The 23769-nt window shown below is 44.3% G+C and overlaps 1 protein-coding gene across 4 annotated transcripts in view; it reads right to left on the reverse strand.

The window, feature by feature from the left end:
- The window catches only part of MMEL1 (membrane metalloendopeptidase like 1), a 68585-nt gene extending 44907 nt beyond the window's left edge, over positions 1–23678 (reverse strand). For 2 of the 4 annotated variants that reach the window (XR_007353240.2, XM_048824570.2), the window contains exons 1-2: positions 15332–15539; positions 2247–2410 (exon numbers count right to left, since the gene is read on the reverse strand). Coding sequence is in view for 3 of the 4 variants with exons in the window: in XM_048824570.2 (XP_048680527.1) it covers positions 2247–2400 (154 nt within the window). In the remaining variant the exon portion in view is untranslated. Of the gene's footprint in view, positions 1–2246; positions 2411–2959; positions 3451–15331; positions 15540–23593 lie in introns of those variants that run through there. The other 2 variants (XM_048824569.2, XM_075120964.1) reach the window with 2 other exon arrangements.
- Between the last annotated feature and the right edge of the window lie 91 nt (positions 23679–23769).

Raw genomic sequence — 23769 nt, forward strand, 5'->3', positions numbered from 1 at the left:
ACGTATATTCTAGGAGAGATTTACCCAGACTCTGCTCTGCATTTGGTGAAAGACTTTCTAGTGACCCTTGTGAAGGGGCCTAAGATTGTCCAGCTGCAAGCTGTCCAGGTCATCCCTCTCAGCTGACTTTTTACTTCATCTGAACCTGGAACAGAGCAGCCCCACAGGCAAAGCAAACTGCCAAACAGATTTGACAAACCCTTTGTGGAGCCAAACATTTGAATTCTGCTCCAGCTCAGTATTTAAAGACACTAGATCCTCCCCTTGAAATAGAATTTCAGTTCTCAGTAGCACACGAAGCCAGCGGGGATATTTTTTCTCACATCTCCAGGGGTAACAGATTAAATATGAGAAACTTTCTGCTGAGCATGATGAGTGTCAAACGCTCAGGAGTTTTGTCCTGAATTGTAACAAATGCTGATAACATTCATTTGCTAGGTTTCAGAGGAACAGCCGTGTTAGTCTGTATTCGCAAAAAGAAAAGGAGTACTTGTGGCACCTTAGAGACTAACCAATTTATTTGAGCATGAGCTTTCGTGAGCTACAGCTCACTTCATCAGATGTTTACCGTGGAAACTGCAGCAGACTTTATATACACACAGAGAATATGAAACAATACCTCCTCCCACCCCACTGTCCTGCTGGTAATAGCTTATCTAAAGTGATCAACAGGTGGGCCATTTCCAGCACAAATCCAGGTTTTCTCACCCTCCACCCCCCACACAAATTCACTCTCCTGCTGGTGCTAGCCCATCCAAAGTGACAACTCTTTACATAATCAAGTAGGGCTATTTCCTGCATAGATCAAGGTTTTCTCACATCCCCCCCACCCCCATACACACACAAACTCACTCTCCTGCTGGTAATAGCTCATCTAAACTGACCACTCTCCAAGTTTAAATCCAAGTTAAACTAGAACATCTGGGGGGGGGGGGGTAGGAAAAAACAAGAAGAAACAGGCTACCTTGCATAATGACTTAGCCACTCCCAGTCTCTATTTAAGCCTAAATTAATAGTATCCAATTTGCAAATGAATTCCAATTCAGCAGTTTCTCGCTGGAGTCTGGATTTGAAGTTTTTTTGTTTTAAGATAGCGACCTTCATGTCTGTGATTGCGTGACCAGAGAGATTGAAGTGTTCTCCGACTGGTTTATGAATGTTATAATTCTTGACATCTGATTTGTGTCCATTTATTCTTTTACGTAGAGACTGTCCAGTTTGACCAATGTACATGGCAGAGGGGCATTGCTGGCACATGATGGCACATTTGCTAGTGGCAGAAGAGTACAAGCAACAACAAAAGGAGCCTTTTACAGGAATTGCTGTTTGGAAACTGGCAGTGTTGGGGTACTTCTGAGTGCCTTAGAAAGCAATTCGCTGCAGGTAGGGAATGCAGATACAATATATAGAGAAGAAACCCTGCCTTGCTTTAGTGTTGACATTAGAATTCATTTATTTCATTCTCAAGTATCTCAACAAAGCTCTGAAATCAAGAGGTGTTCAGGAAAGTGACAAACAGGAGGCAGGTGCTGCTACAAACCCTGCCTACATTGCTTAAAGGAACACTTAAGAAAAATTGTTTTGCAATTGAGGTGCCAGTGAAAAACATGGTGTTATGGGGACACTTTCCATTTCATACACTTCAGCAACGTCCACCCTGGCAAAATGGTCACATGAAAGTCACTGAACTGCATCTCACTGACATTTCAAACAGCCCTGTGCGCCCTCATTTATGTTACCTCTCTTCGCTAGCATTTTTCAAAGCAGTTTTTACACTGAAATAACGCCCCAGGTGGCTCTGGTAGGCAGCTGTTGCTTTCAAACTTCTGCCTAAAAGGAATTTAGACTCTTAGGCTTCTACAAATACACAAAAATACCAACTGTTAGAATTTACGCACACTTTCCCTCCAGAAACACACACACAGAGTGTGTCGCATACGCGTTTTGCCCAGTGAAGACTGTGACACGTTTTGGTCTCTGTCAAATCAAATTTGCTAGATCTTGGATTTAATCCAAGTGATCGAAGCCACTTGCATTGCATAGTTATACAGAAAAGCAGGTGTCTGAAGATAAACATCTCTGTTAATGAGCCCAGAGCAAGACGGAGAGAATGAAAACAAAGTCTCCCAGACAGAGGTGTTTGCACCTTCTCTCCCATTTTTTGATTTAGTGCTGCAGAAAAGACTCTTATGGGTGTGTTAATGAAGAAGGGGCTTGGAGAAGGGCGAGAGTGTCAGGTTTCTTACCTCTACTGTTGGCAAACAGGATCACCAGGGCGACCACCGCACAGGTCATGAGCAGCAACAGGACAGACAGACCGATGGTCACAAAGCTCCAGGATTTCTTCCCAGATTTTGTCGATTTTTCCACAATATCCATTTGACTTTCTGATTTCCCCATTATTGTAACTCTGAAACAGGAGGGGTGAAGGAGGATCAGAAATTAATAGCACCTGGCAACTTACCAGGTTGGCAAAATCCATGGTTGCTCAGGCAAGAGGGGACACAGAACATCACCACAGGGAAGGGCAGGGAGGGAAATCAGACACTTAATGATTACATGTACTTATTGTCACGGAGTGTGGGGGAGTCCAGGCCCTGCACCCCTCTTCCTGGGATTCACTGAGACTCTCAGCCAGCCAGTAAAACAGAAGGTTTATTGGACCACAGGAACACAGTCCACAACAGAGCTTGTGGGTACAACCAGGACCCCTCAATCACGTCCTTCTGGGGGAGCAGGGAGCTTAGACCCCAGCCCTGGGGTTCCCTGCATTCCTCCACCCAGCCCCAAACTGAAACTAAACCCACCCAGCCGGTTCCCTGCTGCAGCCTCCGTCCACGTTCCTGGGCCGAGGTGTCACCTCCCCCTCCCGGCTCAGGTGACAGGCTCTCAGGTCTCCCATCCCCAGGGCACATCCCCAGGTCAACACTCCCCCCTCCCTGCTGCGTCACATCCTCACACTTATCCATTTGGTTGTCCACAGATTTCCCAACTTCATTCTCCATCTCCAGTGCCTACAGAACTGACTGCGCTCAGTATGTGCTGGTGGGGGCTTCCCGCCACAGCCCCAGTTCTCCTGGTGGGGCAGCGCCCTAAGAAGCCCTCCATGGGCGGTGTAAGAAGAGTCTCATGATCAATTTGGTCAACTCCCTTACCCCCACCGGGGAAGGCAAGTGAGTGACTCACCCCTCCACCCTTTCGACCAGTGTCTTGCTGCTCTCAGGACCTTCTCAAAGAGCTTTTCCCCCCGGGGGAAGTCAGGGAGCCCTGCTAGGCTCCGCTAAAAGAAGCTGAATCCAAAAGAGATGCCTCCAGGTGTCAGTGCCTTTGCTGTGCTGGCTTTTTCCCTGGCAGAGCAGAACGTTTTGGAATTCAAAACCACTCCAGAATATGCGCCAGCCTGCTGGTTTGTGAGGGCTTCCAACCTCCAGCTCCTCAGTCTTCCCAGATCCCTTCCCAAACTTCCGAGCTTCCAGCAAATGATCCTGAGCAGCAGAGGGAGGAGGGGTTGCGCACTGAACAGTGCGTGCAAGCAGCCAGAGATACAGTGGCTGCAGACTCTGCTAAGTTTCTTCTTGCTTTCTAGGGATCCGCTCGCCTTTCCCTCCGCGGCTGGGTTTATTTAACTCCTGCTGTTGTGGGCTATGGATTGGAAAACACAACGATATTCTGTGAAGAGACGCAAGCTCCTCTGAGACCAGACTGCCCTGGGTGCCAAGAGCTCCTGGCTGTGATATGCAGAAGAACTCTGGTTTGAAAACACATTAATTTACATGCTGAAGCACAGGTGCTGGAACGAGGGGTGCTGGGGGGGCTGCCGCACTCCCTGGCTTGAAGTGGTTTCCATTATACACAGGGTTCACAGTTTGGTTCAATGGCTCTCAGCACCCACACGATACAAATTGTTCCAGCCCCCCTGTACTGAAGCGCAGAGAATTCCTCACTCATGCTGCCTTGGGAAGGATCGAGGGGCGGCAGAGGGAAGAAGGAGGGCTAAGGAGAGAGCAGGTTGGGCATGTGGTTTCCCCTCAGTTTTTAGATTTGGCAACCATAATGTCTAGAGCTGACACTGGAACGGTGTACATGGGAGGTGGGGGGCAGTGGTGTTTTCTGCGGGCTGATTTGATTCTGTAGGCAAGGATGTGCTGTTGCCACGATTAATACTTTGCTAATCTTGGTATTGTTGCCCCTTTTGAACCAAGTGGTTAGCCAATATTCAGGGTCTTGCCGATTGTTTCTGTTAGGAGAAACGGAGGATGGAGTGAGGTATTGCTTTGCTGCGATCCTCTTTATTTACAAAGGATGCACAAAGTCCTGTTTCCCTGAACACAGCAGGAATCAAACTGGAGGCAGTTTCCTTGTTCAGTATTTCAAGCCCTTTTTCCCAGCCAGCACTCTGCCCCAAAAAGCATTCTCTTCGCCTTCTCTCAGGCCAGGGTCATGCTACAAGTGCTTCTCTGGCTGTCCTTGGCTTTCTGCTGTCTTCTCTGATTGCTTCTGTGGTGTTTCTTAGCTGCTTCCTGGTCTCTCTTTTTCAGACAGACACTCACACACACAGCCCCACCAAATAATACCAAGCCCCCTACGTTTGCGTTTAGCCCCACTGAAATCCCCCTATCTCACATAGCTCAGCTCCTGACTGTTCTTGCATGTGCCATGTGTTTTGGGAGGGGTGACTCCTATTGTTTCAGCTATCTAAGTCCAAAAGGAGCTTAACTGCTTCTTACACATATTGTGAATGAAGGGCTGCCAGCTGCTTCAACAAGGTTTCACCCAACCCCCTGCCTAGCAATACCTATACATAGGTAATGATTGTAAGAGTTTGAGTACCCATAAGAGGTAGAAGCTTAGATATGTACCCTTTGCCCTGTGAGAGTGCCTGATAGCAATTTGCTACAGAGTTGATCTGGGCCAACAAAACCACTGTCACCTGGGATAAGAGAAGGAAACAAACAATTCAATCCACTGGGCTCTGCCCCCCACAAACCCATTGGGTGATGCATCTGGTTTGCCTTGCAGCCTGGGCTTCTGTCAGGTGGGGGAATGCTGCACTGGACCCCCTCTGAAGTTAACCTTTCTTAGCAGAGATGGGCCTGAATAAAAATCAAACTGCGGGGCTGTTTGGAAACACGACTCACTTCTGCATCCTGGATGTCTGTGTGTGAGAACAACTTACGGAGGGAAACCAAGCTGAAGCAATGAGTTTTTGATTTAGTTCTCAAGAAGTGGTCTTGTATTTCTTGTGGCAGTCAGTTCCATAGCCTCGCTCTAGTAAAAAGCTTGTCTCCCTCACATGCAAGCTTTCCCTGCATGGTCAATAGTTTCATTGTTCCAGCAGAACAGAACTGGCAGGGCAGGTCTATCTAGTTAGGCACCATTACCATAGACTTAAAGAAATCATTAAATGAATGGAAGTTAGGTGCCTAAATACCTTTAAAAATCTGGCTTTACTTGACTTGCCCAAAGTCATACAGGAAGTCTCTGGCAGAGCAGGGAATTGAGCCTAGCTCTCTCGTGTCTCACTCACGGTGCCTTCCTTCAGGGTGCCAGATGGCAACAGGCTTTGAATATCAGGGCAAAGACCTAGACTGCACCCTGCATCGAGGGTGGGGAGCCAGTGCAGAGACTGGAGTACAGATAACCTGAGTTGGGACATTTTCTGGGGTATGTGGTGTCACCCCTGGAGGTGATACATTGCAATCCCGTCAGCATCATTGTGTTTTTAATCGGAAACAAACCCACAGTCATCAGTTTAAAACCCTCCCCAATTCAATAGCTTTTGTTCATTCGAACTACACTTTCGATTGTGTTGCTGCTGCCAGAGAGTGGTTCCTGAACCTGGGCAAAAGATTCAGGCTCAAGGAGCTGGTTCACAATACAATTTCATAGCTTTATTGTTACAGTTTTACATTGCAGACAGCATGCTAACTAGGCTGCAGGCACCCATAGTAAGATCATATGCTCAGCAGAGTGTAAGCCCATGAATAGTCCCATTGAAGTCACTGGGCTGATCTACTTTAGGGCTAGATTGCGATCTCTTTGCTCATTCTGAATGGTCCCTTATCAATGGCATCACCTAGGCAATACAGTACTAGTCAACCAAAGGGGCAAATTTGACCCTTCCCATCCTCTACTGCCCCTTACTGTAGTTTCTGGGTGTCTTCCACACTAAATAGATTGGCAATGCCAAAATCATCCACTTGTTTCAAATTAAGCGCATGCTTAAGTGCTTTGCTGGATCGGGGCACAGTGAGAAGCTCTGCAGAAGGCAGGTAGTCAGGCTGGTCCTGCCACAATGGCCACACTTACAAAGCTTTTGCCGTGGTGACAGTTGTTTGTAGTGCCCCCTCCCCTCCCCCTTTACAAGGAATAGCTTTCAAATGGCTATATGTGCTCAGTGTAACCACAATTCTCTGACTGAGTGACAAGTGTCAAGTTATCACCAAAGCAGCTAGTGAAAAATGGGGGCCCAGAAGAAGAGCTATTGAAGACAAAATAAAATTATCCTGATCAAGGTCCTGATCAAGTATGGTGCCGTGTAGTCATGCATGGAGAAGCTCTCACTTGAATGCAGGACGTTCTCCCACAATTCTACAGATGGAAGTTTTTTGGTCCAAGCTGTACATGGAAACATAGGGATTGCTTACATTGTCTTACATTCTAAAACCACAGGGTTTTTATATCCCTACCAAAATTTTTGTTAGCAATAATGCTCCCTATTCTGGGTATTTCTGATATCCATACAAATGTGCAATCCTATTTTGAGTTTTGTTAAGTTTTTGGCCTTGGTGGCATCCAAGTGGCATCCAAGTGGCAATGAGTTCCACAGTATGATTATGCATTGTGTGGGAAAGTGGGGTTTTTTTTAATCAGTTTTGAATTTGCCACTTTTCAGTTTCATTGAATGTCCCATATTTTTGTGTTAGGAGACAGGGAGAATACAGACTTTTACACTATAGAAGTTTCAGAGATTAGTACTGACTAAGGCCACGTCTACACTACCTGCCGGATCGGCGGGTAGTGATCGATCTATCGGGGATCGATTTATCGTGTCTAGTGTAGACACGATAAATCGATCCCTGATCGCTCTGCCGTCGACTCTGGAACTCCACCATGGCGAGAGGCGGAAGCAGAGTCGACGGGGGGAGCGGCGGCTGTCGATCGAGCGCCACGAGGACGCAAAGTAAGTGATTCTAAGTCGATTTAAGATACGTCAACTTCAGCTACGCTATTCTCGTCGCTGAAGTTGCGTATCTTAGATCGATCCCCCCCGCTAGTGTAGACCAGGCCTAAGACTCATCTGACATAGATACTGAGATCTTCCTAGAAAGGTTTCAGGTATCTTTCTCAGAAAACTTTAGTCATAAAGAGCATTCTGCCTGCCTTTCCCTCCTACTGGCATGAAGCTGGGGTGCTTTCAGGGGTCTTTTCCTGAATCTCTGTGGTGGATGTACATGCCAGAAGGGCTAAGAAAAAGCTCATGCCCATTTCCCTACAGGCAAAATACTTTGTCCGTATCCACAATGTTGGTGAATACAAGCCAAAGCTTGTCTCAGGCCAGCAGGAACTTTAGACCTAGTAGTCAGTAGTAATGGATGGTTTATGCTTCTGTTTACTCTGTTAATGAAATATGTAGTTACTAAGGCTCCCACTCTCATTGAAGTTCACAGGAATTTTGCTATTAACTTCAATGGGAGAAGGCTGGCTTGGGGCCATGATGTTGCAAGTCTATCCCGGAAATGATCTATGAAGAGATTTAATCACCAGCTTTGTTTCAGATGACATTTTTGCAACATTCAAGGAGAAATTCTGCGGTTTCTTGTCAACCTGCCACACTTTCCCTAGATTAAAATTCTCACATTTACTGACGGGGTGCTTTGGGGGGTCTATAAATATGACCCTTTTTTAATAATTATATTGTAGAAACTTGTAGCTCTAGCCCCTTAGTGTGATTATCTAGTCGCTAAATAGTAGCTAAAGAGGCCATTCTTGGTCAGTCCTTGGGTGGGGGACATCTACAATAAAAGTTTGCAATTGTCTTAGCGAACTATATGACGTTACCTGCCTGTTTGCAGTATTTCCTATAGAGAAATGTAGGCAATATCAAACTACCGTTACTTCTTTTCTCAAACCAACCTGCAGTTGACTTAATGGCAACCACTGTGTGTGCTGATCCTGTCCTAAGGGTACTTTTCAAGAAAAACTTAGTTTTCATGCTTATTTTTCATTTCTGCATGTGCATTTGTATTATTTAACCTTGTTTAAGGTTCATTATATGACAAAACAAATGTTGAGTTATTTAAATTAGGGCTGTAATAAAAATACCAATATATGCATGGAGAGTACACTTATAAAATTTGTGGATCACACCAAGCTGGGGGGGAGTTGCAAGCACTTGGGAGGACAGGATTAGAATTCAAAGTGACCTTGACAAATTAGAGAATTGGTCTGAAATCAACAAAATGAAATTTAATAAGACAAGTGCAATGTACTTCACTTAGGAAGGAAAAATCAAACGCACAACTACAAAATGGGTGGTACCTGGCCAGGTGGTCGTAGTGCTGAAAAGGATCCAGGGTTCAGAGTGGATCACAAACTGAATATGAGTGAACAATGTGATAAGAGTGCAAAGAAACCCAATATCATTCTGGAGTGAATTAATAGGCATCTTGTATGTAGATCACGGGAAGTAGTTGTCCCGCTCTAGTTGCTTTGGTGAGGCCTCAGCTGCAACCTCATGTCCAATTCTGGGCATCATGTTAGGAAAGATGTGGATAAATTGGAGAGCGTCCAGAGGAGAGCACCAAAAATGATGCAGGGGTTAGAAAGTCGGACCTATGAGGACAGGTTAAAAAAATGGGGCATATTTAGTCTTGAGAGAAGAAGACTGGAGGGTAGGAGGCCAGATAACAGTCTTCAAATCTGTTAAGGGCTGTTATAAAGAGGATGGGGATCAATTGTTCTCCATGGCCACTGAGAGTAGGACAAGAAATAATGGGTTTAATTTGCAGCAAGGGAGTTTCAGGAAAAGCTTTCTAACTCTAAGGATAGTTATGCTCTGGAACAGGCTTCCCAGCGAGGTCATGGAATGCCCATCTTTGGAGGTTTTTAAAAGCAGGCAGGACAAACCCCTGTCAGGGATGGTCTAGGTTTACTTGGTCCTGCCTCAGTACTTGAGATCCCATCCAGCCTGACATTTCTAGGAGTCTGTGAAAGATCTATGGCAAATGAGTGAAAAACCCACCAAAGACCCTTTCTGCTGACACAGACATTTGAACAGAACAGTGTATGCAGAGAACAGGTAAGAACCACAGATGCTAAAATATATCTTACCCAATAAAATGAGTCATCATTTTAAATTCATCAGCAAAAGAACCTGTAATTTGACTGAAGCAATTACAGATAATACAGGCAGCAAATGGCTAAACTGATACTGATGATCCTTAAGAGGGCTTTGTACCTTTAGACTCAAGTTGGTTTATGAGAAGAACTTCAGTAGAAACCAAAAATATGATTTTCCCCCCACTGCTTTACACATCTGGGGACAAATTCTCCCCTACGCATGGGCACACAGAACTATGGTTAATCAATGGCAGTTGGAGCATATATCTGAGGGCAGAATTAAGCTCTTAATAGATATATATTATATGTGAGAGAGAACTTAAATAAATATATGTGTGTGTGTATAGCTATCGAAGATACATATATTTAAGACTTACACTAGTAAGAACGGACCCTATTATGGTTATTTGCACCTTTTGATTAGGACAGAATACAGCTCAGTTTGCATTAGGAGTTTGACTTGATGTCAGCGATGAAATTAATCAAGGAAGACTTAGTTAACAGGTATAGAAGTGTCAATATGGTGCGCCCTGGTTTTGATTTCAGACAGCCTGTCTCTTGATTTTTATTAGCTGTTTCTCTTCATGATGGGGACTCTGATAACCAAGATATTCAATTGTTTTCTTTAAAAAAAAAAGAGAGCGAGCGAGCGAGCAGGCATCCTTTTCCTTCTGTATCAGGAGAGGGCCCAGAAACTGTGAAGGACACTTTTGCAGAATCATTAATCCTGTTGATCTTGAGCAACATCTGTGTGGTCATTAGCACAGGGTAATCCGTCATTCTGACAGTTCTTCAACAGGGCCATCATGTCCCTGGTCTGTTGATGGCTTCTGAAGGACTTATTTTGGTCTCTGACAAAGTGTCAATATCACCCGGTGACCTTTATGGCAAGGAGGATATGATGATGCAGCTTGGGAGCATTTTAAAAGTCACCAGGAATAGCAAGCCATGAGTAGCACTTAGCTCTTATGTGGCATCCATAGATCCCAAACCACTTGAAGAAAAAGGCAAGTCATCAGTCTCCCATTTTTACAGATGGGGAAACTGAGGCACAGAGACCTGATGCAACTTGCCCAAGGTTACAGAGAAGGTCATTAGCAGAGCCTAAACTAGAACTCTGGTCATCTGACTCCGAGTCTAGTTCACTATCTGCCATTGAACCTGTAAAAATCAAACAACTGTTTAAAAGACTTAAGGAAAAATCCTGTCAGGAGATTTTTCTTTTCTAGAACTTGTCATGCCAGTTAAAATTTTCACCGACTGGAAATTGTATTTTTTGTCCTATTCTCTAAATTATTTCCAGAGCTATTTCAGTGGAAAGGCATGTGAAATGACCAGGGGTTTGCAGTTTGCCTGGTGCTGCTTTGAAAGGATGTTTGCCTCTTTGCTTGCTTCATGACTAGAAGGGGCTTTGTAATCAAGTGTTAGATGAAGAAATCTGGAGCTCTAGAGAGCACACCATGAAAAGATTACAGTTCACAATATAGCCACCTACTAAGGTAGGTTTGAAATGACTGTACCCTGAGAAGGTGGGGGTAGGCGTATCCAGTCTCATCTCTGGGCTACTGTCTCCGTTGGTGTCATTTTCACCATGACATCAAGGCACCAGACAACTGGTCTCCTTGGCCCCAGAAGACCCGGAATGCAGCAGACCCATAGGAATCTAAATGCAGAGGACGGGTCACACGGTGGCATGCGGAGCATTCTTGTGGAGCACCATGGAACATTGTTCCACAGAGGCGCCCGTGGCAGGCTCACAGTGGGTTACTGAGTGTGGGGCAGGGGCATTGCCTTTTGTCTGTCCATAAAGCAACAGGCATTTCTAGAGTGCTGTATAAAGTAACGAGCACCACAGACATGCCACGTGTGCACAGTAGGTAGCTTTACACCCTACTGCCAAGCACGAGCAGGTGTTTGGCGTGCTAGTGTAACACCAACAGACCCTGGTGGGCAGGATCGAACCTGGAACCTCTGGAGCTAAATGCACGAGCCTCTACTGCATGAGCTAAAAGCCACCTGCCCCTTAGCTAAGGCTGTAGCAGACTCATTCATCTCTATGTGGTCTCGGTGCCCCTATGAGGGACAGAGCACCACGCCCAGGAGGGGTGTGCGTCACACTAACACAAGGCACGGGTTAGGTCTCATCTGGATTGCACACAAATCCTAGGTTTTACCAGAGGTGCCAACTTCGATTTCCTGGTGGGTGTTCGATCCCTGCTCCACCCCAGACCCCGCCCCCACTACACCTCTTCCCCCAAAGCCCCACACCTGCCCCGCCCCATTCTGCCCCCACCCCAACACACCCCACCCCCCGCTCCACCTTTTCCTGCTCCCCTCTTCCCCCTCCCCCAGCACCTTCTGCTCACTGCTGAACAGCTGATCCTCGGTGGGCAGGAGGCTGGGGGGGGAGAGGGAGGAGCCAATGGGTGGGGCCCATCAGCGGGTGGGAGGCACTGGGGGAAGGGGGAGGAGCTGATAGGCGGGGCCTGCCAGTGGGTGCTGAGCACCCGTATTTTTTTTCTGTGGGTCTTCAGCCCCAGAGCACCCATGGAGTCAGCGCCTGTGGGTTTTCCACTGGCTCTTGGCACAGAGTTGAGTTTTGCTCTCAGTGCTCTGCATGGATAGCAGCCGTGTAAGCGTGTCCCTCACTGTGCTGTACCAAATGGACCTCTGCCCTGGTGCTCCCTACGGAAAGCTAAGGGGCAAACAGTTACTTGTAAAGTTAAAAACCCCAGCTTCCTAAACCTAGCAGATGGGGCATAGTATTGACTCATTTCAAAGACATCATCTGTCTGGTGTGGAGCAGGTGTTGTCTCATGTGTCTTCAGAAACAGCAGCTCTGTCCCTGTAAGCCAAACCGACCGAGTCCGCAAAGTAACCGACCCACATTCAGAGAAACCGTGAGACAGAGCAAACTGAATACCTCAGATTTCCAGTGTCTTTTGCCCCGGCTGTCCTTGGTGAGTTCGAGGAGCTGGTGAAAGGGTGACGTTATAACTCTGAACTCTTCATCGACAGCCTTTAGAGTGACGTGTGAATGGATCAGCGCTTGGATGGGCTGCTGGTTTGTTCAGCACTGGAGCAGGATGGGAGTGGTGAGATCCTTTGCAGAGCTCTAGGGCTATTTTTCTTATGTTCGCAACCCCTGGCATATCGTGGCATACATCTCATCACTGGATACCAGGAAGATGTGGAGATGCCCAGATGGGTGCTGGGTTTGACAAGTCTCCCTGTGGCACTGCACAGTCATTGGGCATTGTGATGCAGTCTGTGAGGCTTCTGTGCAGTCACTCAATCATACCAGACTATGAGACCTGCCTTTGTTATCTCGACCCTGTTTCCTGCTGTTCTGGGCAATAGCAGCGGGGAAAGAGGCTTCCTCTCCTGCTGTCTCTGGCTTGTTGGTACTGGTGAGCGAATGTCCTTGCACCTCAATGGAACACATCAAGTAAGATGAATGAGGCACAAAAGTCCTGTCCTCACTCATGGTAACTGGGCTTGGCCATCTTGATAATGGGCAAATTCAGGTAATGCGTGAAGATCCTGGCAAGCTCACTTCTGATTGGAGAGCAACCTGAACCCAGAACCCTGCACCCAAAGTAGCCCTAAGCTCTGGGAAAGTTTGGATCTGGACCTGCAAGCAAACTACCCGGCTGCCTCTTATCCCAGTGACGGGCTGAACAAACACCTGGATGGGAGTGTCCGACTCATGGTTTCTGAATAGTGGCGATGGCACTAGCGGAGATGTTATGTGACCTTGCAGTCTCCTTACTGCTGGTTTAGTGCACGCAGGCAGAGTCCCCAGAACAGCGATGCACGCAGCCAGGACCACATCTATTTATTACTGGAAGAATGTACAGTGGCAGCTGTCTCCCTGGTGCAAGTGTTGCAATTATCAAACAGTTTCTCCCTCTCTCCCTCCCCCAGACAGGAAGCACAGACACACCCCTCAACATCCCACTAACTCTGGCATTCATGGCCCATAAAAATCCTTTGCAGTCCAAAGACCTTTCTTGTTAGAATGCAGCAAATGGGGGTATTATCAAAAAAGCTCTCATGATCGGTACACAGACCCTTACTCCCCTTTGCCTCCTACCTACCTTTCCTTGCTTCCCTCTAATTTACTCAGTTCAGACAGGTACTATTTAGTGAGGGCCAGATTCTGTTGCTTTTAGTCACTTTAAATAGCAACCATGTTTCCCAACAAAGAAGTCCAATGCACTGGGAATCTGCAAGACTCTAATGGGACTTCTTGTGGGGTACAATGCTACTTATCGTGTGTCAGGGTATTGGAATCTGCAAAGTTCTCAAATTAAACCTATAGAAATGAAAGAAAGTGTTTTATCTTTCTTCTTTTTAAGCCCTTCCTTCAGAAAAGGCCAACACAATGGTACATGTGTCCATTTTGACCTATGAGGCTTTAATTATCGACTGTACCTTGAGCCCAGAGTGGGGGTCCACGTAAGAATTTAAATGAATAAATTGGTTTCAGAGTAACAGCCGTGTTAGTCTGTATTCGCAAAAAGAAAAGGAGTATTTGTGGCACCTTAGAGACTAACCAATTTATTTGAGCATAAGCTTTCGTGAGCTACAGCTCACTTATGCTCAAATAAATTGGTTAGTCTCTAAGGTGCCACAAGTACTCCTTTTCTTTTAATGAATAAATTGACATGCAAAGCATGTTCTTACGTTATCTTGCATCATAGTTTTGCTTTTCATTATGTATTTCTGTTTCCACTGCTTTTGATTTTATTATTGAGCGACACAAAGTAGTAAGGCCTAGGCAGGTCAGTGGAGTGGTACTGATCATGTGTCAAGTCTTCGTTCTTTCCCTTAAAGCCACTGCTGTTTAGCACATTCAGTCTGGCAAATGCTCAAACCCAATCCAGGTAGAAATGTTTAATGAGAAACATATCTGAACCCGCCTGGAGGGGAAATATTTGCATTTTCTGCTCTTATTGCTGATTAGAAAGGACAACACGTCAGAAGGGGGGGAAACCTATCCCAAATGGATGATTTAAAAATGATTCTGTTAAATGCACAGTTGCATTTGGTGCAATAAAAGCTACAAATCTGCAAGGATAGATATTTCTGTTATGACTTGGGTCCCTTTGCATCAATGGCACAAACGTTGACATATTCTGCCTATTTGCATCTGAAATATTATAAAAAGGGAAGTTCAATAACATCAGCTGAGCAAATATCTAATGAACATCTAAAAGTGATATATTTACTACACACATATATTGGTTTTGCTTAGGAATAGAAATGGCATATAATATTCCAAAATTGTATAATGTTAGTACATTTCATTTTTAGAATCCTAGTGCTAAGTACCCTCAGCTCTACCTACTTGTTTTCTGAAACATAGAACAAATGTTTATATTTAAGCAACTATACTCAGAATGGATCTTCTGTACACTAACCTGCATCCACATAGATGGTAAGGACTAGCTGGAATGCAGAAGAAAGCATGAAGCTGTACTGTAATGTTAAAAGAAGTACCATGATAATGAGGAACCCAGTAACACTAAAACTGGGAAACTCCAACGCAATAATTTGATTTCTACTTTTTGATTCATTGTCTAGGAAATGCAGTGCCTTAAAGGATGACTCACAGTGCTCATAATAACAGGTTTGCCTTTGAGCAGCAGTGTAACTTAAGACTTAAATGGCACTTCAAAAAATCTTGCTCAAAGATTCCCCCAGGTAGCCAGTTGGCTACCTGATGTGTGGACTGTAAGTGAACCCCAGCAGACACATTTTCCAAACCAGAGCAGAATCAGGAAAACCTCCAAGTTCAGATGCTGCCTTGCAAGTCTTCTCCATATCAAGATAATTAATCTCTTGTAAATCATTAGAACAAAACTCCAGGCGCTTGCAATGTTAGATGTATAATGCATGCTATTATTATTTGCCACTGATTGCCAAATGCATGCAGTCTGAATAAGCAGAAATAAGAAACCGGTGAAATGAGAAGTTTTCTTACCTCTGTCTTGTGGAGATTGTTTTTCTCAGCTGCAGAAAGCAGGTAGTGACTGTGGTTTCTGAGATGTAATTGGGATGTTTACGTTTTCTGGCAGTGGGAAAGGAAAGCTTATTGTCAGTATCAGCACTGATCTCTTCAACAAGCTTGTCTCAAGAAATGATTTTACAAAGTACTGAGGCTACTTCTCCCTCCCTCTTTCCCTCATGTACATTCACTCTCACAGACAGGTGGCTTAGAATGTCCAATGAATTAAATGCTCTGCTAGGCGATTACAGAACATTAGAATGAAAATTTAACTCTTTCTGCTGTACTGGAAACCACTCCATTTTGTATGTAGGAAGGGAAAAGACTTAAAGTACTGTAATTTATGGGACATGTCTGCCCGTCAATGTCAAAGCTGATTTTCCAGCTTTCTCAGCATTTACAGATGTCTGTCCTATAATGATAATTAGTTTTTAAGAAAGCTATAATTCATAACGGTATGTTTAATCTCTTCCCAAGAGCTTTTCATGTATCTAATCCAGAAAGACTTCTGCTCCAAAAAGGGAATGTCTTGTTTTCCATCCATTTAATTACAATACACGGTGATGCATATAAAATATATTTGTGTTGGTGCAAAGTTCTCAAATTAAATATATAGAAATGAAATAAAGTATAAATATATTTTGCAAAGTATGATCACGAGTGGAGACTGAGTAAAATGAGTCTTGTTTTAATCTGGTTTTGTTAAGTTTATACTTGTATGAACAAGTATGTATTCCCACACAGTTCATATCAGGATAAAGATACACATTGAGTTGTACTATGTAGATAGCTTCAAATTTTGGCATATGACTATTATAGCAGTCACTTTGTAGTGACTGCAAATTAACAAGTTACAAAATAGTTTCCAATACTATTATAGGCCCTGCAATAGAGTGCTGGTCCTGGGGACCATGTAGGTGTCCCTGCCCTGTCGTTCAATGCTCAAGTCCTGTGGGGGGAGGGATAGCTCAGTGGTTGAGCATTGGCCTGCTAAACCCAGGGTTGTGAGTTCAATCCTTGTGGGGGCTATTTAGGGATGTGGGGAAAAAATGGGGATTGGTCCTGCTTTGAGCAGGGGGTTGGACTAGATGACCTCCTGAGGTCCCTTCTAACCCTGATATTCTAAGACTGAGGGGACTGAGTGCAGGGAGTAGTCTCTGAATAGCATTCCCCACTAAATGTATAGGAAATAGCTCTCAAACCAGTAGAGATGTTCAAACTGGAAGAAAGACTGTGAGCACAACCTTAGTAATGTTATATGGAATCATATATATTTTCTCTAAAACACATGTGCATTTTGTTTAATTAATCACAGAAGCCACATGCAGACACCCTTACTTAGGCATGGTGGTACCTTACTCAGTTTTAATGAGACTGTTCAAGGAGTGAGGTCCTGATTCATCAAAGTAGGTAAGCACAGGCTTAAGTTTGTGTGTCCTTAAGTCTATCCCTGTTCAGCAAAGCACTTAAGACCCAATTCCAGGAAGTATTCACAGCTAAGACTGCACTTAAGCACAGACTTAAAGTGCTTAAGTGTTTTGCTCCATCAATACCTAAAGTACTACTCAATGTGAAGAAGGAGATCAAAATCTGGCCCAGAGCAAGTATCTTAGAATTGTCTATTTCCCCTGCATTTTATACACAGTTATATTTTACAGGGCAGCAAATCTGATGGCTGAATGGCCAAACTGATGCTCTTCATAGCTGCTTCTACACTCCTGTTCTTTTTGCGGATACAGACTAACATGGCTGCTACTCTGAAACCTTTCATGATACCATGCCTTTGAAGTGATAGCATACACACCTCCTTTGCACACCTCCTTATATCTACTGGGTCCACAATGGTCCAGAAAGAATTTTAACTACTTTTCATGCTGCATGTGGTGGTCAGCTGCAAAAGGCTAGGAAATATTGGTAGAGCAGGAATGAAACAAGGGCAGCAACTAATCACATCTTTCGTATTTGTCACCAGTCAATGTCTAGATTGTCCAGCCATCTCACTGCTGCATCATTGAGGGTAGGAAGGTATTGCAGTTCACCCTCCAATCTTCTAATGATGCGCCCTTCCGCCACATGCTTGACCATCTGCATTGCTGCCCACAGTCACACTGTGAAGATTGGGCTAAGCCACATTTCAGCACCGTGGCAGCCACTCCGGCTGTTCCAGTGAGCAGCCTGCTAAGCCTAGTCTAGGATCTGCATCCCAGGTTGCAGACAGGTGGGTGCCTTCTTGTGGCATCCTCCGTGGGTAGAGTAAAGTGACAAGAAAGCAGACAAAATGTGGAAAAATGCAGAAGGTTACTTCTCATGTAGATTTACTAAGAACTTAGCCACTGTCAACAAAAAAAGCACAAAAACGCTGCACCAGTTGGAAAAATGGTCAACAATGACTTTTAACTGACCACTTTGGTGTAACCAGTATTAATCAGTACTGCATAACTTGTTCTTGTGGCAAGGAATTCACTGGTTTGACATTCTTCAACTTTCTCTCATACTTTCCTTGTTTCCTATATTAAAAGACTTATTTCCAAGAGGTGCTGAGTGCAGTTGGGAGGGAAATGGTTTTCCTGTCCTCCAAGAGTTTGCAAAATTTTTCTGGTACTGAAGTGGGAAGAAAAATCAAAATCTCAGAAAATGTTTGTAAATTTATAATCCAAATATTTTTGGATTTGGGTCAAAATTGAAATATTTAATTTTGTTTATATTAAAATGTTTTGCTTTAATTTTGCCCTTTTAATTTTTTAAACCTTTTTTTAGTGTAAATTGACTGAAATTTCTACAAGAAAAGTCATTTTGAACTGAAAAGCAAAATTTTGTTCTGAAATGGTCAAAATGCCCCATTTTGATATTTTCAAAAGTTTTTTAGTAAATGTGATTTTGAACCAGGAGATTCTTTAAAACCAAACTTTTACCTGCAAACAGTTTTGATTTTGACAAATTGACATTTTCTAATGAAAAAACATTTAATTAGAAAATCCCCAACCAGCTTTAGTGCTAAATATCCACAACTCCTATTGAAGTCATTGAGAAGTGCAGTTGTTCAATCCCTTTGTGTTAGTACCATGACATAGTTGGGCAACAGCCATATTTGCACACAACAAAACTGTACAAATAAACAAGTGTTGATGCAGCAGTGCACAAATTCCCTGGCATAGGAGATTGGGGATCATAGAATCATAGAAATGTCAGACTGGAAGGGACCTCAGGAGGTCATCAAGCCTAGTCCTCTGTGCTGAGGCAGGCCAAATAAATCTAGACCAACCCCGGCAGGTGTTTGTCCAAACTGTTTTTAAAAACCTCCAACGATGGGGATTCTACAACCTCCCTTGGAAGCCTGTTCCTGATCTTAACTACCTTAGCGTGAGAAATTTTTTCCTAAATCTCCCTTGCTGCAGATTAATCCCATTACTACTTGTTCTACCTTCAGTGGACATGGAGAACTGGTCACAGTGCTCTTTCCACAGTTCGTCTACTTTCGTATTTAAACACTGTTACCCAATCCCCTTCTCCTTCTTCTTTCTCATGAGTAATCATGGACAGTTATTTAATCTTTCCTCCTAGGTCAGATTTTCTAAACCTTTGATCATTTTTGGTGTGCTCCTATGGATGTTCTCCAATTTATCCACATCTTCTTAAAGTGTGGTGCCCAGAATTGGACACAGGGCTGCAGCTGAGGCCTCAGCAGTGCCGACTAGAATGGGACAACTGCCTCCCGTGACTTATATACAACACTCCTGTTAATTCACCCCAGAATGATCTTAGTCTTTTTTGCAACCTTATCACACTGACTCGTATTCAATTTGTGATCCACTATAACCCCCAGATGCTTTCCCGCAGCACGACCAGGTTTTCCCCATTTTATAGTTGTGCATTTGAGTTTTCCTTTCTAAGGGCATTACAGATGAGGATACCGAGGCAAGGTCCTGCAGGGAATCAGAGTTCAAATCAGATTTTAAGGACAGGAGGAGTCATTAAGCTCATTTAGTCTGACTTTCTGCACAACACAGATCATACGATCTCACGCAGTGATTTCTGCATCAAGCCCAGCGACTCTGCTTGAGCTAATGCCGATCTTCTAGACAGACTTGCAGTCTGGATTTAAAAACTTCAAGTGATGGAGAATCCACCACATTCTGAGGCAAGTTGTTCCATTGAACAACCTTCACCGTTAAACATTTGGACCTTATTTCTAGTCTTAATTTATGTAGCTGCTTCATCCAGCCACTCAATATATTTTGCATTTTTCTGCTTGATTAAAGATCCTTGTGCTATCAGAAATCTTCTTGCCATGTTTGTATTTGCGTTCAAGGACCTTCACAATCAATCTCCACCCAAATGATCATCTGTCATTCACTCTCGAGCTATTGCTACTGACCTCTGATCATCCCAGGATTCCACCATCCATCGCCCTCTTGCAAAATTTGCAACCAAACACCAGCGTATTTTCTCTCATGCTGCCCCTCGCACTTGGGAGAAGCTCTCCAGAAACACTCCCAAAATCAATGCGTTGGCCTCCTTCAAATCCTTCCTCAATACTCCCCTCTGTCATGATGCCTACAAAAAACTTGACAGTGGTTAGGCTGCTGATGTGCTGAGACTACTGCCGATCATGCTGACCAATATTGTCTCATTGTTTGCTCTTATTCCCCTGTCTGTCTGTCTGTCTCTCTGTATCCCCCTGTTGTCTCTTCTTTTATACTTAGATTGTAATCCCCTGGGGGCAGGGATCATTTTTTTGTTCTGTTTTTGTACAGCGCCTAGCACAATGGGGGTCCCAGGACTAGGCCCCCGAGGCACTATGGTAATATAAATAATAATTGTATGTAACTTTCTTCAGATGAATAGTCCCATTGACTCCTGCAGGTTTGAGGCCTGAGTTTGGAGAGTGCCTGGCACACTTTTGTGTACCGAGTTATAATAACAATAGTGCTATCCGCTCAGGAATTTCTAGCTCCCAATCTTGTGCTCAGACCACTAGATTCTACCTCTCTTGATCTTGGGCTATTAGTGGGCAGTTTTCTGGTGTAATTAACACTAACACTTAGGCTTTGTCTGCATTAGCACTTTTGTTGGCAAAACTTTTGTCGGTCGGGGTGTGAAGAAAACACCTCCGGTCGACATAACTTTCATTGACAGAAGTGCTGGAGTGGACAGCGCTATGTCGGTGGGAGAGCTTGTCTCTTTCACCACCAGAAATTGGTCCAATAAAAGATATTACCTCTCTCACCCAGTCTCTCACAAATCTTTTGGTCTATTGTGAACTGTAAAGGGTCAGAGTAGCTGCCGTGTTAGTCTGTATCCGCACAAAGAAAAGGAGGACTCGTGGCACCTTAGAGACTAACAAATTTATTGGAGCATAAGCTTTTGTGGGCTAAAACCCACTTCATCGGATGCATGCAGTGGGAAAAAAGGGTCAGTTCCCTGGCATTTCCCTCTGCATCTCTACTTGATGTGTGTTTATTCTCTGCCCTTCATCAGCGAGCTTTATTAGGAGGCTTAATTGGATTCCATTAGCAGACATTTAAGCCAGTCCCAAGCAGTTGAGAATGCAATCAGTTAAAGCATCCAAACTCATTAATGATGTGGACACAGGATAATTTTTGTAGGTGGCTAATTACCCCCTTCGTTATGTAGAATTCATTGCCCAAGAATGGCAAGAAGATGCATGAAAAGAAAAGAAATATTAGTGCAAAAATACACATTGTAACCCCCCCAACAAGGCAGCGAAGTAGCAAATGGTGAAGTAGGAAAGCTTAATTTGCTATTAAAACTCGGTAACATAAGAACCAACCCTGCACTTTTGCCCAAAATGCAGATGGAACCCAAACATAGTCTTAACTTCATAAAATTTTAACGTAATTTTTAGAAAAGATATGGAGTATAGTAATAGAAGTCCACAGTGTTAGAATGATGCATAATATTAGATGTCACAGGCTTCTGTACATTCAAAGATATTTCAGGGGGAGTGGATCTTCTGAAAAATTTCACCAGACCTTTTTCATGCAAACAATGGCTTGACTCATTCTATTGAAATGTTGCCCCCTAGCTCACTGCAGACCCCCTGCACAGAACTTCCCAGTGAAACAATTCATCAATATAAGCAAGATTGCACTGGGGGCAATGTCAATGTGATAAGAGTACGTCCCAAGGGCACAACAAAATACACAACAGTAATGGAAAAGGGCCATTAACAGTCTCCTGCGTATGTCCTGCTTCACACTACGCTGGCTCACGTTCTCCATTGCTGGATATTCTACTTAGTTACTTTGGGGCAGGTCAGGATTGGGGCCAGTAATTCTATTCTCACATTCCGCACTTCCTATTCCCTTTACGTGCTTTGGGGAAAATCCTATGCTAGTTTATACCCCCTGCAGCTCTACCAACTTCCTTGGTGTCACATGTGATGCATATAACCATGAATCTGTAGGCTTGATAGGTCCATTGTAATATGCTTTCAGGAGCCATGACCAAAACCTTTTACATGTGGCTGCTCAAAGAGCAACCAGACCATTTTAAGGCCCCAATCCTGCACTGACCTTTGGAGCAGATCCCTCATGCTTACCTTCCCCTGGCCCAAAGTTGCAAGGGTGGGGGCAATACATACGGAGAGGAACTCCAAAATGATGCATTCAGGAGACTTACAGTATGGTGGGATCCCTTCCTTTTGTGTAAAAGGTCTTTAATTTTCGACAATGAACATGAGGGCGCACTAAATTTATGTGGCGCCTCGGACATTTTGGGACTAAAGGCAGGTATGTCTATCCAATGAGGCACGTGAGAAGAATGGGACCCTGTGCGTTGATGGTGCCCCGCTGGGGGCTTGCAGGATCAGGCCTTATTTAGGAACCTACCCTTAGGCTGTCACGTTTGAAAATGTTGGTCTATGTAAATAAATAAATCGACAGCCAGTGGTAGAGCCAAGTCTTCTGACTCCCAGCAACGTGCTCCAACCGCTAGCCAACGTTGCTGTCAGGACCTTCCAAGTTGCCGGGCTGTTTCAGTCAGCTGCATAGTCATGCATTTGTCTTGTGCCCTCACAGTCTACCAGCTGTCACGTAAACAACTGGTCATGTGCATGGGGTCCCAGGGTTGCTCCGCAAGGGGGCTCACAGGGTTATGCAATGTGTCTGTGATGCAAATGCAGTACTGCAGTGTTGCAGAGGTTTTGTATGGCCTCCCACAATAAACAAAAAAAAAAGCCATTTATGGAAGTTACAGCAGGAGTAGGATTGGAGAGGAAGATCCTTTCCGTTCCAGTAGGCTGCTTCTGTGAGGTTGGAGTGCTGTGCATTTTAAATAACAAGCCATTATATTTAAGGTGTTGCTCAGTAAAGGCTTCGTGAACCAGCAGATTCCAGCATGGACTGGTTTAGGGGAAATGTGATTAAACAGCCGACACTCCAAAGGCAGACTGTAATGCCAATGATAATTTCATGTACCACATTACATTAATAAGGAGAGTGGCTCCTCAGAACCTTGGCAAATTGGAAATTGCTTGATGCAGAAGCGATGCAGTGATAATGCAGTTAATCTTGCCTGGGGAGACAGTAGTAAAACACATGGGTTTTAGATTAGCTGTCATTAAGTAAAACAGCTGTCTCCAAGTGTCAAATGATGTCCTGACTTTTTTCCCCATGCAAACCCGCCGATGTCAGGGAATGACTGCAATGGCTTTGCAGGGGGGTAAGCCAGGGCAAAATTTTGCCTGGTGATCTGAATACGAAAAGCACAGGGGATCAGAGTGAAAGTCAGGGCAGCTGCTTCACTGGGAATGTATCCGTTTCCAAAATGTGTCTGATGAAAAGCTTATGCTGGCTGATATTTATTTCTGGTTCTGTCGGTACCTGGCCGTGTGGAAGTGAGAGCAAGTGAAAAATAATGGAGAAGAGAGGAGAGGACTTGACAGGACCCCGCCCCCCCCTTTTTTTTAAATTCAAAGAAGTTTGGCGTTTGGCTCTGGTTAAGTTCTGGGCAAAGGCTCTGACTGAATATTGAATCCAAACTAGCTCACCATCTTTTGAAACCCCTTTCTTTGCCTCCCGGGCTGCAATACTTAAGGTCAGGAACCTGTATCTATTCCACTGTAATTGGGCTATCACTGTTTGTGGCTACTTTCTCTTTTATATTCTTATGAAAAGCACTGAATAAATACTTCATAAAGCCAGGGCTGCCAAGGGATCCTGTTTCATAGAGACATTTCAAGTCATTATTTTGAAGCTTTCCTTCATTATTCATTACCTGGTGACAATGCAGGGCCAGGTGTTCTCTGCTCTTCAGCTTGGTTCCTTCCCCATGCAGAGAGCTGATGAATTGGAATTGCTACATCGTCACTGGCTTACCACCGAGGCTGCAGCACAGCATTAAGGGAGCAGAGGCAATAAAAAAGAGAGGACTAGAAGGTAGACTCTTGTCTG

This window comes from Caretta caretta, chromosome 18 (genome assembly GCF_965140235.1).
Source record: "Caretta caretta isolate rCarCar2 chromosome 18, rCarCar1.hap1, whole genome shotgun sequence".
Taxonomy (NCBI): Eukaryota; Metazoa; Chordata; order Testudines; family Cheloniidae; genus Caretta; species Caretta caretta.